The sequence below is a fragment of the Heptranchias perlo genome, unplaced genomic scaffold (genome assembly GCF_035084215.1).
Source record: "Heptranchias perlo isolate sHepPer1 unplaced genomic scaffold, sHepPer1.hap1 HAP1_SCAFFOLD_156, whole genome shotgun sequence".
In the NCBI taxonomy this organism is placed as follows: domain Eukaryota; kingdom Metazoa; phylum Chordata; class Chondrichthyes; order Hexanchiformes; family Hexanchidae; genus Heptranchias; species Heptranchias perlo.
In genome coordinates this window covers 403132-419284 of record NW_027138817.1, presented here as the reverse complement: position 1 = coordinate 419284, position 16153 = coordinate 403132, and the positions used below count along the sequence as shown (strand labels likewise).

At 49.4% G+C, this 16153-nt stretch overlaps 1 protein-coding gene across 1 annotated transcript in view; it reads right to left on the bottom strand.

The window, feature by feature from the left end:
* The window catches only part of LOC137309256 (uncharacterized), a 65718-nt gene that overhangs the window by 43853 nt on the left and 5712 nt on the right, over positions 1-16153 (bottom strand). Inside the window, exons 3-6 of the mRNA XM_067977517.1 lie at positions 14646-14729; positions 13249-13356; positions 10394-10466; positions 5241-5459 (exon numbers count right to left, since the gene is read on the bottom strand). Of these exons, the coding sequence (XP_067833618.1) occupies positions 5241-5459; positions 10394-10466; positions 13249-13356; positions 14646-14729 (484 nt within the window). The remainder of the gene's footprint in view (positions 1-5240; positions 5460-10393; positions 10467-13248; positions 13357-14645; positions 14730-16153) is intronic.

Here is a 16153-nt window from a genome sequence, read left to right as displayed (position 1 = left end):
TATACAGAAAGTTAACATGCAGGTACAGCAGGCAATTAGGAAGACGAATGGCATGTTGGCCTTTATTGCAAGTGGATTGGAGTACAAGAGTAAGGAAGTCTTACTACAATTGTACAGGGCTTTGGTGAGACCTCACCTGGAGTACTGTGTACAGTTTTGGTCTCCTTATCTAAGGAAGGATATATTTGCCTTAGAGGCGATGCATCGAAGGTTCACTAGATTGATTCCTGGGATGAGAGGATTGTCCTATGAGGAGAGATTGAGTAGAATGGGCCTATACTCTCTGGAGTTTAGAAGAATGAGAGGTGATCTCATTGAATCATATAAGATTCTAAGAGCAATTAGGGATGGGCAATAAATGCCGGCCTCGCCAGTGACGCCCACATCCCATGAACGAATAAAAAAAAAAGAGGGCTTGACAGGGTAGATGCTGAGAGGATGTTTCTCCTGGCTGGAGAGTCTAGAACTAGGGGACATAGTCTCAGGATAAGGGGTTTAAGACTGAGATGAGGAGGAACTTTTTCACTTAGAGGGTCGTAAATATTTGGAATTCCCTACCCCAGAGGGCTGTGGCTGCTCAGTCGTTGAATATAATCAAGGCTGAGATTGATAGATTTTTGGACTTAGGGGAATCAAGGGATATGGGGATCGGGCAGGAAAGTGGAGTTGAGGTCGAAGATCAGCCACGATCTGATTGAATGGTGGAGCAGGCTCGAGGGGCCGAATGGCCTACTCCAGCTCCTATTCCTTATGTTCTTATGTGATATTGAGGCTTTGGAAAGGGTGCAGAGGGCCACTAGACTAATTCCCAGTTTAAAGCATTTTAGTTATTAGGATAGGCTAAAAGAGCAGGGACTCTGCACTTTAGAGAAGGGTAGGTTTTGGGGGTGATCTGATTGAGGTTTATAAAGATGATGAAAGGAATAGATTGTGTTCCAGTGACAGTTTGTTCCAAGTAAATACGTTAGGGAGGACCAGGGGTCACAATTTCAAGTTGTACAAGACCAGATGTGGGTTCGATGTCAGGAGGTGGTTGTTTTCCCAGAGAATAGTGGACCTCTGGAACAGGCTGCCAATTCACTGAATTCCTTCAAGCTGGACCTGTTTCTTGCTGGGGCAGAGATGACCTCTTACAAAAGGTAGATAATGTAATGTATAGAATTATCAGGGCCAGAGTGATCTCCCCCAGCCTTATCATAGACTGTACCCACATTTAATCTCCTTCTGAAGTCCACATGCACTCCACCCTGTCAGGGACTCTACCCCATCCATTTAATCTCTTTCCATGGCCAATGTATTCTCTAACCTAACACGGACTCTACCCACCCATTTAATCTCCTTCCTCAGCCCATGTACACTGTCCCCTATCATGGACTCTACCCACATTTAATCTCCTTCCACAGCCCATGTACACTCTCCCCTATCATGGACTCTACCCTCCCATTTAATCTCCTTCCACAGCCCATGTACACTCTCCCCTATCATGGACTCTACCCACATTTAATCTCCTTCCACAGCCCATGTACACTCTCCCCTATCACGGACTCTACCCACATTTAATCTCCTTCCACAGCCCATGTACACTCTCCCCTATCACGGACTCTACCCACATTTAATCTCCTTCCACAGCCCATGTACACTCTCCCCTATCATGGACTCTACCCACATTTAATCTCCTTCCACAGCCCGTGTACACTCTCCCCTATCATGGACTCTACCCACATTTAATCTCCTTCCACAGCCCATGTACACTCTCCCCTATCATGGACTCTACCCACCCATTTAATCTCCTTCCACAGCCCACGTACACTCTACCCTATCATGGACTCTACCCACATTTAATCTCCTCCCACAGCCCACGTACACTCTACCCTATAGTTTCGAATGCCAAAGAGGGTTGGAGAGGAATTTCCCAGATTTTTTCCCCCACATTTCACTGGGCATTTATGTTTTTTCATCCTTCACAGGAGATGCAATGGTTTGGGTGGGGTGGGGAGTGTATATATTGTGAGAGACAACATATCACAATTGTGTGGGACAGGCTGGATGGACCAGAAGGTCTTTTCCTGTCCATCTTTGTTCATATGTTCTGCTTCATTTCCTTTGCAGATCAGGGAGCCTTAATTCAGAATTTTTTTCTCAGGATATTAAATAGGCGGGTAGATTCGATGATAGGGGAGAGTGGATGTGGGCTGTGGGAGGAGATTAAATGGATGGGGTAGAGTCCATGATAGGGGAGAGTGGATGTGGGCTGTGGGAGGAGATTAAATGGATGGGGTAGAGTCCATGATAGGGGAGAGTGGATGTGGGCTGTGGGAGGAGATTAAATGGATGGGGTAGAGTCCATGATAGGGGAGAGTGTACATGGGCTGAGGAAGGAGATTAAATGGATGGGTAGAGTCCGTGAAAAGGGAGAATATGCATAAGCTATGGAAGGAGATTAAATGGATGTGTAGAGTCCATAAAAGGGTAGATTGTACGTGGGCTGTGGTAGGAGATTAAATGGGTGGGAAGAGTCCATGAAAGGGTAGAGTGTACATGGGTTATGGAAGGAGGTAAAATGTATGGGTAGAGTCCATATTAGAGTAGAGAATACATGGGCCATGGAAAGAGATTAAATGGACCATGATAGGGTAGAGTGTACATGGGCTATGGAAGGAGATTAAATGTGGGTAGAGTCCATGATAGGGTAGAATGTACATGGGCTGAGGAAGGTGATCAAATGGGTGGGTAGAGTCCGTGATAAGTTAGAGAATACATGGGCCATGGAAAGAGATTAAATGGATGGGGTAGAGTCCCTGACAAGGTGGAGTGCACGTGGACTTTGGAAGGAGATTAAATGTGGGTAAAGTCTATGATAACGCTGACTATGGAAGGAGATTAAATAGGTGGGAAGAGTCCATGATAGGGTAGAGTGCACATGGGCTGTGGAAGCAGATTAAATGTGTGTAGAGTCTATGATAAGGCTGAGTATACATGGGCTATGTAAAGAGAGTAAATAGATGGGTAGAGTTGATGATAGGGTTGAGTGTGCACGGACTGTGGAAGGAGATTAAATGGGTGGGTAGAGTCCATATTAGGCTAGAGTGTACATTGACAGCTGTAGGAGATTAAATGGGTGGAATAGATACCATGATAGGGTAGAGTGCACATGGGCTGTGGAAGGAGATTAAATGTGGGTAGAGTGTATGAAAGGGGAGAGTGTGTGTAGGCTACGGAAGCAGATTAAATGGGGGAGTAGAGTCCATGATAGGGTAGAGTGCACGTGGGTTATGGAAGAAGATTAAATGTGGGTGGAGCCTGTGGTAAGGTGAGTGTACATGGGTTAAGAAAGGAGATTAAATAGGTGGGTATAGTCGATGATAGGGTGGAATGTACATGGGCTGTGGTAGGAGATTAAATGTGTGAGTAGTGTCCATGATGGGGTTGAGTGTACATGTGCTGCAAAGCAAATTAAATAGGTGTGAAGAGTCCATGATATGGTAGAGTGTCTTCCCTTCTCCTCAACCGAGGATTCCCCTCCACTATAGTTGACAGGGCCCTCAACCATGTCCGTCCCATTTCCTGCACTTTGGGCCTCACCCCTTCCCCTCCCTCCCAGAACTATGATAGGGTCCCCCTTGCCCTCACCTTCCACCCCACCAGCCTCCACAGTCAATGAATCGTCCTCTGCCATTTCCGCCACCTCCAGCGCATTGCCACCACCAAACACATCTTCCCCTCCCCTTTCAGCATTCCGAAAGGACCGTTCCCTTCGCGACACCCTGGTCCACTCTTCCATCATCTCCAACATCCGCTCTCCTTCCCATGGCACCTTCCCGTGCGAACGCAGGAGATTCAACACCTGCCCTTTCACCTCCTCCCTTCCCGCCATCCGGAGCCCCAAAAACTCCTTCCAGTTGAAACAGTGATTTACTTGTACTTCTTTCAATTTAGTACACTGTATTCGCTGCTCACAATACAGTCTCCTCTACACTGGGGAGACCAAACACAGATTGAATGATCACTGTGCTGAACACCTCCACTCAGTCCGCAAGAGTGACCCTGACCTGCCGGTCACTTGTCATTTCAATTCCTGTCCCACTCCCACTCTGACCTCTGTCCTCAGCCTCTTACACCGTTCAAATGAAGCTCAACATAAGCTCGGGGAACAGGACCGCATCTTTCGATTAGGTGCTTTACAACCTTCTGGACTCAACACTGATTTCAAAAACTTCAGATCAGAACCACTGCTCCTATTTTTTGGACAGCAGGTGCTGGTAATGGTTCTGCTGTTACCATTTACAGCTCCTCTAGACCCATCTTTTGTTTCTTTACTCATCCCATTCCCACCCTCCTTGCCTTGCACCATTCTCCCTTTTGTCATTTAATCACTCCTGCCCTGTATCGTATCAGAGACCTTCCCTTTTGTTCTTTTCTCCCCTTTCCCTGGCTCTGTACTTGCTTAAAAATTGTTTAATCTTTAACTTCATCCAGTTCTGATGAAAGGTCATCGACCTGATGCTGCCTGACTTGCTGAGTATTTCCAGCATTTTCTGTTTTTATTTCAGATTTCCAGCATCCGTGGTATTTTGCTTTTGATAGGATAGAGTGTACACGGGCTGAGGAAGGAGATTAAATGGGTGGGTAGGGTCCATGATAGGGGAGAGTGTACACGGGCTGTGGAAGGAGATTAAATGGTGGGAAGCGTCCCTGATAGGGGAGAGTGTACATGGGCTGTGGAAGGAGATTAAATGGGTGGGTAGGGTCCATGATAGGGGAGTGTGTACATGACCTGTGGGCTGAGATTAAATGGGTGGATACAGGCTATGGTAGTGTAACTGAACCCTTTCACCGTGTACAGCTTTACTGTTTCCTGTTCTTCATGACAGTCCATCTGCCTCTCCTTAGCCCACCACGTCACATTGCATGCTGTCAGATTCTCTTATCTCCATGTCCTGGCACAGAGCTTGGTGTCATCAATACACTTAATAATATTCAGAACAAGAAGTACCCTCCTCCAAGTCATGTTTGAACAGCCGAAGATCCAGAACAGACCCGCCAGGATCTCCATTGGCCATTGTTTTGTGGACAGAACTTGCATCCATTGAAGTTCACTTCCACGTGGCCTGCAAACCTGTGATTCCCTATTGAGGGGCACCACCAGCATAGTGATTACTGAACAGCCCAGAGTGAGAGGTGAGGGAAGTGTCCTCCAGCACTTGTATTCAGACTCCGTCTCACACAAAGCACTTTGTTACCTCGGTTCCAGCTGTAGTTGCTGAAACACCGCCGCAACGCGTCTACACACTCCAGCTCGGCATCAAAGGGGAGCGGATGCTGCTTGATGGATGGAGTGGCCTCCTGATGTTGCTCCGGAGTCTGCTGCTGGTCGACTATGCTCATCGGGAGGGCTCGCCGCTGCAAGGTCACAGGGGCGAGTCGACAGCCACTGCACCCGTTGTCCCAAGCAAATTCGTCTGAGAGATAAAGAGAGAGAAGGTATGTGTTATCTTGAAGCTTGGCAGAGAACTGATTGGGCTCGTACATCGAGGAAGGGACTGGCTGTGAAACCTGGCGTTACTTGGACCCATGCGGCGGAATCTCTCCGAGTGGCAAAAACAAATCAATATTAATGAATTATTCTCACAAAGTGTCTCTAGAAGACAGGAACACCTCACGGTACAATCACATGCTAACTTGGCGATGTTGGAGAGCTCCTTTACTGGGTAACAGTCTCTAAATTGCTGCTCCACTTGTCCAATGCACGGCTGCAAGGGAGAGGTATCTGAGAAGATGCAAAAATGCTTTCACACAGGGTCAATGGTACCTTACAGCGAGAAGCAAAACAATAACATTGTGCAGATGCTGGAAATCTGAAACAAAAAAGCTGGAAATACTCAGCAGACCAGGCAGCATCTGTGGAGAAACAGAAGTTAGACATTTGTCGTTTCATGTCTAAAGACCCTTCCTCAGCACTGCGAGTCCTGCTGAGACATGAAATGTTCCCTGATTGATCTCTGTTTCTCCGCAGATGCTGCTTGACCCGCTGAGTATTTCCAACTATATTTGTTCTGCACTTTACAGCTGGAATAGCAGGATGGGTATTTTAACTGTGCATTAAATCAATGAGCTTGGTTTCTCTCCTAACTCCTTGCTGGGATGACAAGTGAAAGTTTGCTTTTGAAATCTTGCATTGCTTGTTTATTTTGCAACATGCTCTGAATAGTTGGGCCAGTTGATCCTCTTCCATTATGTGTATCTGAGAGAGAACAAGGGTTAACTTAAGGAGGGACATCCTGGAAGGACTGTACCATTATTTGAGTGGGTAGCCAAGGTCTGTATGGAAATTTCCTAATATAGATTTTGTATATAAACAGGAGCTCTTTGATAACAAGAAGTACAATTGCAGAGGTGCTAATTGAAGGAAGGATGCAAGGTGAATATTTGTTTAAGCAGTTTAATTCTCTCAATTAAAACCAACCCTACCTTCTAGCCTGATGGAGAAATCTGTTTATTCGCAATCTGAAGGCTCTGAAGGCAAGGTCACTGCATCGATTTCTCCCTCTCTTCACTGCTAGAGTTTGTATTAATTTTACCCAAATCTTTGTACTTTGTATTTCGAGCCAGGCAGGAAGCAGGGAAGGATTTTGAAGGCAGATTATTCAATACCCGAGACTTTTGGCTGATTGAGAAAAAGCAAACTTCAACAATTGCAGTGTGGCCAACTCAATGAATTCCCTTCAGTGACTTGTTTTTAAGCACACTCGAATTCAGCCAATTCGATTCACTCCACGTGATATCAAGAAACGGCTGAGTGCACTGGATACAGCAAAGGCTATGGGCCCCGAAAACATCCCGGCTGTAGTGCTGAAGACTTGTGCTCCAGAACTAGCTGCGCCTCTCACCAAGCTGTTCCAGTACAGCGACAACACTGGCATCCACCCGACAATGTGGAAAATTGCCCAGGTATGTCCTGTCCACAAAAAGCAGGACAAATCCCAATCCGGCCAATTACCGCCCCATCATTATAAGATATTAAGGGGAACAGATAGGGTGGATAGAGAGAAACTATTTCCGCTGGTTGGGGATTTTAGGAGTAGGGGGCACAGTCTAAAAATTAGAGCCAGACCTTTCAGGAGCGAGATTAGAAAACATTTCTACACACAAAGGGTTGTAGAAGTTTGGAACTCTCTTCTGCAAACGGCAATTGATACCAGCTCAATTGCTAAATTTAAATCTGAGATAGATAACTTTTTGGCAACCAAAGGTATTAAGGGATATGGGCCGAAGGCAGGTATAGAATCATAGAAGTTTACAACATGGAAACAGGCCCTTCGGCCCAACATGTCCATGTCGCCCAGTTTATACCACTAAGCTAGTCCCAATTGCCTGCACTTGGCCCATCTTACCCATGTAACTGTCCAAATGCTTTTTAAAAGACAAAATTGTACCCGCCTCTACTACTGCCTCTGGCAGCTCGTTCCAGACACTCACCACCCTTTGAGTGAAAAAATTGCCCCTCTGGACCCTTTTGTATCTCTCCCCTCTCACCTTAAATCTATGTCCCCTCGTTATAGACTCCCCTACCTTTGGGAAAAGATTTTGACTATCTACCTTATCTATGCCCCTCATTATTTTATAGACTTGTATAAGATCACCCCTCAACCTCCTACTCTCCAGGGAAAAAAGTCCCAGTCTATCTAACCTCTCCCTATAAGTCAAACCATCAAGTCCCGGCAGCATCCTAGTAAATCTTTTCTGCACTCTTTCTAGTTTAATAATATCCTTTCTATAATAGGGTGACCAGAACTGTACACAGTATTCCAAGTGTGGCCTAACTAATGTCTTGTACAACTTCAACAAGACATCCCAACTCCTGTATTCAATGTTCTGACCAATGAAACCAAGCAAGCTGAATGCCTTCTTCACCACCCTATCCACCTGTGACTCCACTTTCAAGGAGCTATGAACCTGTACTCCTAGATCTCTTTGTTCTATAACTCTCCCCAACGCCCTACCATTAACGGAGTAGGTCCTGGCCCGATTCGATCTCCCAAAATGCATCACCTCACATTTATCTAAATGGAGTTAGATCACAGATCAGCCATGATCTTATCAAATGGCGGAGCAGGCACAAGCGGCTGAATGGCCCACTCCTGTTCCTATGTTCCTACTCTAAATCATCAGCAAAGTGATGGAAGGTGTCATCGACAGTGCTATCAAGCGGCACTTACTCACCAATAACTTGCTCACCGATGCTCAGTTTGGGTTCTGCCAGGACCACTCAGCTCCAGACCTCATTACAGCCTTGGTCCCAACATGGACAAAAGAGCTGAATTCCAGAGGTGAGGTGAGAGTGACTGCCCTTGACATCAAGGCAGCATTTGACCGAGTGTGGCACCACGGAGCCCTAGTAAAATTGAAGTCAATGGGAATCTGGGGGAAAACTCTCCAGTGGCTGGAGTCATACCTAGCACAAAGGAAGATGGTAGTGGTTGTTGGAGGCCAATCATCTCAGCCCCAGGACATTGCTGCAGGAGTTCCTCAGGGCAGTGTCCTTGGCCCAACCATCTTCAGCTGCTTCATCATAAGGTCAGAAATGGGGATGTTCACTGATGATTGCACAGTGATCTGTTCCATTCGCAACCCCTCAGATATTGAAGCAGTCCGTGCCCGCATGCAGCAAGACCTGGACGACATCCATGCTTGGGCTGATAAGTGACAAGTAACATTTGTGCCAGACAAGTGCCAGGCAATGACCATCTCCAACAAGAGAGTCGAACCACCTCCCCTTGACATTCAACGGCATTACCATCGTCGAATCTCCCACCATCAACACCATTGACCAGAAACTTAACTGGACCAGCCATATAAATACTGTGGCTACAAGAGCAGGTCAGAGGCTGGGTATTCTGCGGCGAGTGACTCACCTCCTGACTCCCCAAAGCCTTTCCACCATCTATAAGGCACAAGTCAGGAGTGTGATGGAATACTCTCCACTTGCCTGGATGAGTGCAGCTCCAACAACAGTCAAGAAGTTCGACACCATCCAGGACAAAGCAGCCCGCTTGATTGGCACCCCATCCACCACCCTAAACATTCACTCCCTTCACTACCGGCGCACTGTGGCTGCAGTGTGTACCATCCACAGGATGCACTGCAGCAACTCGACAAGGCTTCTTCGACAGCACCTCCCAAACCCGCGACCTCTACCACCTGGAAGGACAAGAGCAGCATGGGAACAACACCACCTGCACGTTCCCCTCCAAGTCACACACCTACCCGACTTGGAAATATCTCACCGTTCCTTCATCGTGGCTGGGTCAAAATCCTGGAACTCCCTTCCTAACATCACTGTGGGAGAACCTTCACCACATGGACTGCAACGGTTCAAGAAGGCGGCTCACCACCACCTTCTCAAGGGCAATTAGGGATGGGCAATAAATGCTGGCCTTGCCAGCGACGCCCATATCCCATGAACGAATAAAAAAAAACACTGTGCTGACTCCTGGGGAGACAGAGCCAGGGAGGAAGGATTGAGTGTAGAAACACGACATAGAGTTCAGGTGGAATGTCAAACTGCCTAATCCATCGAAATGCTTTTTACTCTGCACCTGCCCTGGGAGTGTTTGATGGGACGGTGTAGAGGGAGCTTTACTCTGTATCTAACCCATGCTGTACCTGCCCCGGGGAGTGTTTGATGGGACGGTGTAGAGGGAGCTTTACTCTGTATCTAACCCGTGCTGTACCTTCCCTGCGGGTGTTTGATGGGACAGTGTAGAGGGAGCTTCACTCTGTATCTAACCTGTGCTGTACCTGCCCTGGGAGTGTTTGATGGGACAGTGTAGGGGGAGCTTTACCCTGTATCTAACCTGGTACTGTACCTGCACTGGGAGTGTTTGATGGGACAGTGTCGAGGGAGCTTTACTCTGTATCTAACCCGTACTGTACCTGCCCTGGGAGTGTTTGATGGGACAGTGTAGAGGGAGCTTTACTCTGTATCTAACCTGTGCTGTACCTGCCCTGGAAGTGTTTGATGGGATAGTGTAGAGGGAGCTTTACTCTGTATCTAACCCTGCTGCATCTGCCCTGGGAGTGTTTGATGGGACAGTGTAGAGGGAGCTTTACTCTGTATCTAACCCTGCTGCATCTGCCCTGGGAATGCTGGTTTTTGTTACTGGGTGCCTGCATTCGAAAGTGTTCCATTCTTCAGCAGTATCCCTCACCACAATGAGCATGAAATTCATAGAATGTCAAGAAACAGCCCTTTTATATTAGAGGAGCAGAGAACCCCCAGATCCCATTCAGTCAGGGTGTCGTCAGTCTGAGTTAAGGATTTAACAAGAATTCCTGCACCGCTTGCACTCCCATTAAATGCTGGAGTCCAAATCTCCAAATCTGGAAACCTTACCATATTTCGATCCTGGAGTAGCGATAGGCCCCTTGCGCAGGTAAGCTGTGGACATCGCCTCGAGCCACACAGCCTGGAAAACAGGACGAATGGCCATCAAAGGACGGGCCTAGCAACAGGAACTTACTTTATCATACAAAGAAAGAACTTGGATTTCTATAACGCCTTTCACAACCTCAGAACGTCCCAAAGCACTTTACAGCCAATGGAGTACTTTTGAAGTCACTGTTGTAATGTAGGAAAAAGCAGCAACCAAATTGCGCACAGCAAGATCCCACAAACAGCAATGAGTTAATGACCAGATCATCTGTTTTTTAGTGATGTTGGTTGAGGGATAAATATTGGCCGGGACACTGCGGGGGATTCAGATCGGGTGGAGGTGATCTTGGTGATGGAGAGGATGTGGGATATGCAGCTTCTCTCAGGGTCAAACACAATGCTGGGGCAGTGCACAGCTTTTTTTTGGCCAGAGTGGGAGTCAAGGGAGTGGGATGGCATCGGTGGTGGGGGGAGTGGAGTCTATGGTGGGCCCCGAGATTCACGGACTTGGCCTCCCTGCCGTCTGAAGGAAGTCAAGGCTCATCTCGGGCTTGATGTCAGAAAGGCTGCCTGATAGTGCGGAGGTGGTTATGGGATGGAGAGAAGCGGGTGGCGAGGAAGAGCATGCAGATGAAAGCCGATTCTCGCCCCCACCTTGAGTCTGCAGGTGATGTCACTGAGGGAGAGTGTGAGATGAGGAAAATGAGGGGGTCAAGATCAGATGATGAGGGAGGGGATGCTGGTATTGATGGTGTGGAACAGGGAAGAGAAGCCAGTGCCGGAGATGGATTATCTGTGTTCAGATAGGAAAAAGTGGAACCACAAAGAGGAGAGATAATGGAGGAGCATTCCATGGTCAAGGGACAACAGAGCGTGTGATTCCTGACGATGGCCAGGGTGGTTCTCAGTGTTGTGAGATGGGCCAAAGCTGGTCTCAAGGGTCTTGAATAGGAAATCTGGGTGGAGGTGGGATTGGAGCTGGGAGGCAACGATACACTTGAGGACCAGAGAGAGGGAAGGGAGGTTAGAGATGGGGCAATAGTTAGAGAGGGCAGTTGGGTCAAAGGGCAGAGCCTGTGTAAAGAGGACTCTTTACAACGTCAGCTAGCATGGAGGTCAGAAGGTGTAGTTAAATATCAGGGATGGAAGTGCGGGTGAGGGTGGAGGGGACGGACAAAGGGATTTGAGGAATTGGTTGGCCATGGAGAGGAGACCCTCAGGTTGTCCTTCCCCTGCAGGATCTTCATGAAGGAGTTTTTACTGAGGAGAGCGGGATGCGGCAATCGATTTGCTGGGAACAAGGGCGTGAAAAAGGGAAGCAAGAGTGATCAGTGTCTCCCACCTCCATCACTTCCTGGCTGTAATACCCAACTTTACACCCTCAAGTCAGAGGGGCACAAACTCCAGTGTACTTAGCACAACACTAGCCTCGTCACCGTTCGCCAGGTTTGGCTCGAGCATGTCAAGCTTTACCATGGCCGATCTCCTCAGCCACAAAACAACCTGAGAGTCACCTCGCCAGTTGCCAAACCTTTCTCTAGTCCCACTCTCCGGGTGTCAGTCTGTAACCCAGTCCCCATTCACTGGGTGTCAGTCTGTAACCCAGTCCCCATTCACTGGGTGTCAGTCTGTAACCCAGTCCCCATTCACTGGGTGTCAGTCTGTAACCCAGTCCCCATTCACTGGGTGTCAGTCTGTAACCCAGTCCCCATTCACTGGGTGTCAGTCTGTAACCCAGTCTCCATTCACTGGGTCTCAGTCTGTAACCCAGTCCCCATTCACTGGGTGTCAGTCTGTAACCCAGTCCCCATTCACTGGGTGTCAGTCTGTAACCCAGTCCCCATTCACTGGGTGTCAGTCTGTAACCCAGTCCCCATTCACTGGGTGTCAGTCTGTAACCCAGTCCCCATTCACTGGGTGTCAGTCTGTAACCCAGTCCCCATTCACTGGGTGTCAGTCTGTAACCCAGTCCCCATTCACTGGGTGTCAGTCTGTAACCCAGTCCCCATTCACTGGGTGTCAGTCTGTAACCCAGTCCCCATTCACTGGGTGTCAGTCTGTAACCCAGTCCCCATTCACTGGGTGTCAGTCTGTAACCCAGTCCCCATTCACTGGGTGTCAATCAGTAGCCCAGTCCCCATTCGCTGGGTGTCAATCAGTAGCCCAGTCCCCATTCGTTGGGTGTCAATCAGTAGCCCAGTCCGCATTCGCTGGGTGTCAGTCTGTAGCACAGTCCGCATTCACTGGGTGTCGGTCTCTAATCCAGTCCCCATTCATTGGGTGTCAGTCTGTAATCCAGTTCCCATTTACTCGGTGTCAGTCTGCAACCCAGTTCCCATTCACTGGGTGTCTGTCTGTAACCCAGTCCCCATTCACTGGGTGTCATTCGGCAACACAGTCCCCATTCACTGGGTGTCATTCTGTAACCCGGTCCCCACTCACTGGGTGTCATTCTGTAACCCAGTCCCCATTCATTGGGTCTCAGTCTGTAACTCAGTCCCCATTCAGCGTGTGTCAGTCTATAAACCAGTCAAAATTCACCGGGTGTCAGTCTGTAACCCAATCGCTATTCGCTGGGTGACAGTCTGCAAACCAAACACTGGATATCAGTCTGTAGCAGTCCCCATTCACTGGGTGTCAGTCTGTAACCCAGTCCCCATTCACTGGGTGTCAGTCTGTAACCCAGTCCCCATTCACTGGGTGTCAGTCTGTATCCCAGTCCCCACCCCCGATCTATTTCCGCTCCGCTGCATTTCTGTACAGGAGGTGGGGCCTCGAGCCCCCTCACCAGTCAGCCTTGGGTTCCAAACTGTCACCTTTCTTTTGGCGTTCTTGTCACATATAACTGAGAATCCAGTCACGGTCTGAGGTATCCAGGGATGCGCGAGCGTAATCTCCATGTTGTGTGTGTGTTGCAGCTGAACCTAGGTACGGCAAAGTGAGGACGGAAAAATGACGTGTTAGCAAGTCATGACCCCGGTAACACATCACATACCCCGTGGATAGCACTCATCACCACCCCGCCCATCACCTGTGGCTGAAATCTCAACACTGAACGGTCATGTGAGGCCTGCTCCAGCAGGAAGCTGGGCTCCACCACCCGTTTCCTGTCCCAATCGCCGCACTGATAGAGGGTACCCTGGACGGTAGGAACGGCTCCCTGTCTCCACCGACCGGGCACGAATGCCAGCAACTCAGCTGCCAGTGCCTACTCAGGTCCTTCTCCTGCCCCACCCCTCTGGAAACTCACCCTCCCTCCTGCCCTCTCTGTTATTGTGCCCCACCTCTCTCGCCTCCCCACCCAACCATAGTTTCCCTTCCATCACTCCTGCAGCTCTCACTAATCTCATTTCATCCATGAAGCCTGCACATCCCACCCAAACCGCTCCTGCCCCCACCCCAGCACCCCCTCCCACCACCACCTGCCCATGCCGCCTCCTTCCCACCACCCCATACTCACCACCAGCCCCATTCCCCACCCCACCACCACCCTGCTCCCGCCCCACCCCCTCCCACCCCCATGCCCCCTCCCTCCCCTACACCCCCTACCATCCCCATCCCACCCCACCACCACCCCTCCAACCCCACTCCCACCTCACACCCTCACTATCACCTCCCCCACCAAACTACCCCCACCCCCCAACCCTACCAGAGGAAATAGTTTCTTTCCTTTATCAAATCCTTTAATCATCTTAAAAATCTCGACCTGATCACCCCTTAATCTTCAATATTTAAGGTAATAAATCCCCAGACTATGCAACCTGTCCTCATGATTCCAGGGGAGGTGGGCAAGGGGCAATGTGGCCAGGGTCTGGCGGGCGTGGGGACACGATCAATCTATCCGCGCGGGCAGGCATGATGTTGATACACACCTGATGTGATACCTGTCCCCACCCCACTGAACCCTACAGACGGCAGCAGGGCGTCAGCGGAGGCAATCTGGGGCTTCTCCAGATTCTGAGGCGCAAATGATAAATCCATCTGGAGCAACCAACTGCTTCCGATTTCACTCAGTCGCCGCTGCGGTGCGCGGGGAACAATGCCCCCCCGTCCTCTGCGTACGCTGCCGGGGGGGGGGGGGGGGCGGCGGTGGGGTGGGGCTTGAGCGTCAGAGGGCAGAGTTCAGGCCTCACGCCAGGGATTAGCGTCAGAGCCCAGTGCCTGTGGTTATGTGGGTGAAGGCACGTGCAACCACCGGGCCTGGTCACTGTACCTTTCCCATCACGTTCTTTGCTTTGCCGGTTTTGTCAAAGTTCCCTTGGACTTCAATTTGTTTGGTCCCTTTCTCGCCTGGACACTGTATGTGAGGGAGAGAGAAAAAGAGACAGCGTCACAACCCCGAGAGAAAGGGAAATGGGCGAAGAGTAGGACAGGAGGAGAAAATGAAAGAGCCCCAGGAACAGTCGAACCAGCGGACGGCAAGCAGACAGCGACTGACTGACCAGCCAGTCAAAATCTCCAACACTCACCCCCAATAACATCATTCACTCATCCCCGATAACATCACTCACTCACCCTCTATAACATCACTTTTATTTTGTTCGTTCATGGGATGTGGGCGTCGCTGCCCATTTATTGCCCATTCCTAACTGCCCTTCTTGAACCGCTGCAGTCCGTGTGGTGAAGGTTCTCCCACTGTGCTGTTAGGAAGGGAGTTCCAGGATTTTGACCCAGTGACGATGAAGGAACGACGATATATTTCCAAGTCGGGATGGTGTGTGACTTGGAGGGGAACGTGCAGGTGGTGTTGTTCCCATGTGCCTGCTGCCCTTGTCCTTCCAGGTGGTAGAGGTCACGGGTTTGGGAGGTGCTGTCGAAGAAGCCTTGGCGAGTTGCTGCAGTGCATCCTGTGGACGGTACACACTGCAGCCACAGTGCGCCGGTGGTAAAGGGAGTGAATGTTTAGGGTGGTGGATGGGGCACCAGTAAAGCGGGCTGCTTTGTCCTGGATGGTGTCGAGCTTTTTGAGTGTTGTTGGAGCTGCACTCATCCAGGCAAGTGGAGAGTATTCCATCACACTCCTGACTTGTGCCTTGTAGATGGTGGAAAGGCTTTGGGGAGTCAGGAGGTGAGTCACTCGCCGCAGAATACCCAGCCTCTGACCTGCTCTTGTGCCACAGTATTTATGTGGCTGGTCCAATTAAGTTTCTGGTCAATGGTGACCCCCAGGATGTTGTTGGTGGGGGATTCGGCGATGGTAATGCCGTTGAATGTAAAAGGGAAGTGGTTGGACTCTCTCTTGTTGGAGATGGTCATTGCCTGGCACTTGTCTGGTGCAAATGTTACTTGTCACTTATCAGCCCAAGCATGGATGTTGTCCAGGTCTTGCTGCGTATGAGCACGGACTGCTTCATTATCTGAGGGGTTGTGAATGGAACTGAACACTGCGCAATCATCAGCGAACATCCCCATTTCTGACCTTATGATGGAGGGAAGGTCATTGATGAAGCAGCTGAAGATGGTTGGGTCAAGGACACTGCCTTGAGGAACTCCTGCAGCAATGTCCTGGGGCTGAGATGATTGGCCTCCAACAACCACTACCATTTTCCTTTGTGCTAGGTATGACTCCAGCCACTGGAGAGTTTTCCCTCTGATTCCCATTGACTTCAATTTTACTAGGGCTCCTTGGTGCCACACTCGGTCAAATGCTGCCTTGATGTCAAGGGCAATCACTCTCACCTCACCTCTGGAATTCAGCTCTTTTGTCCATGTTTGGACCAA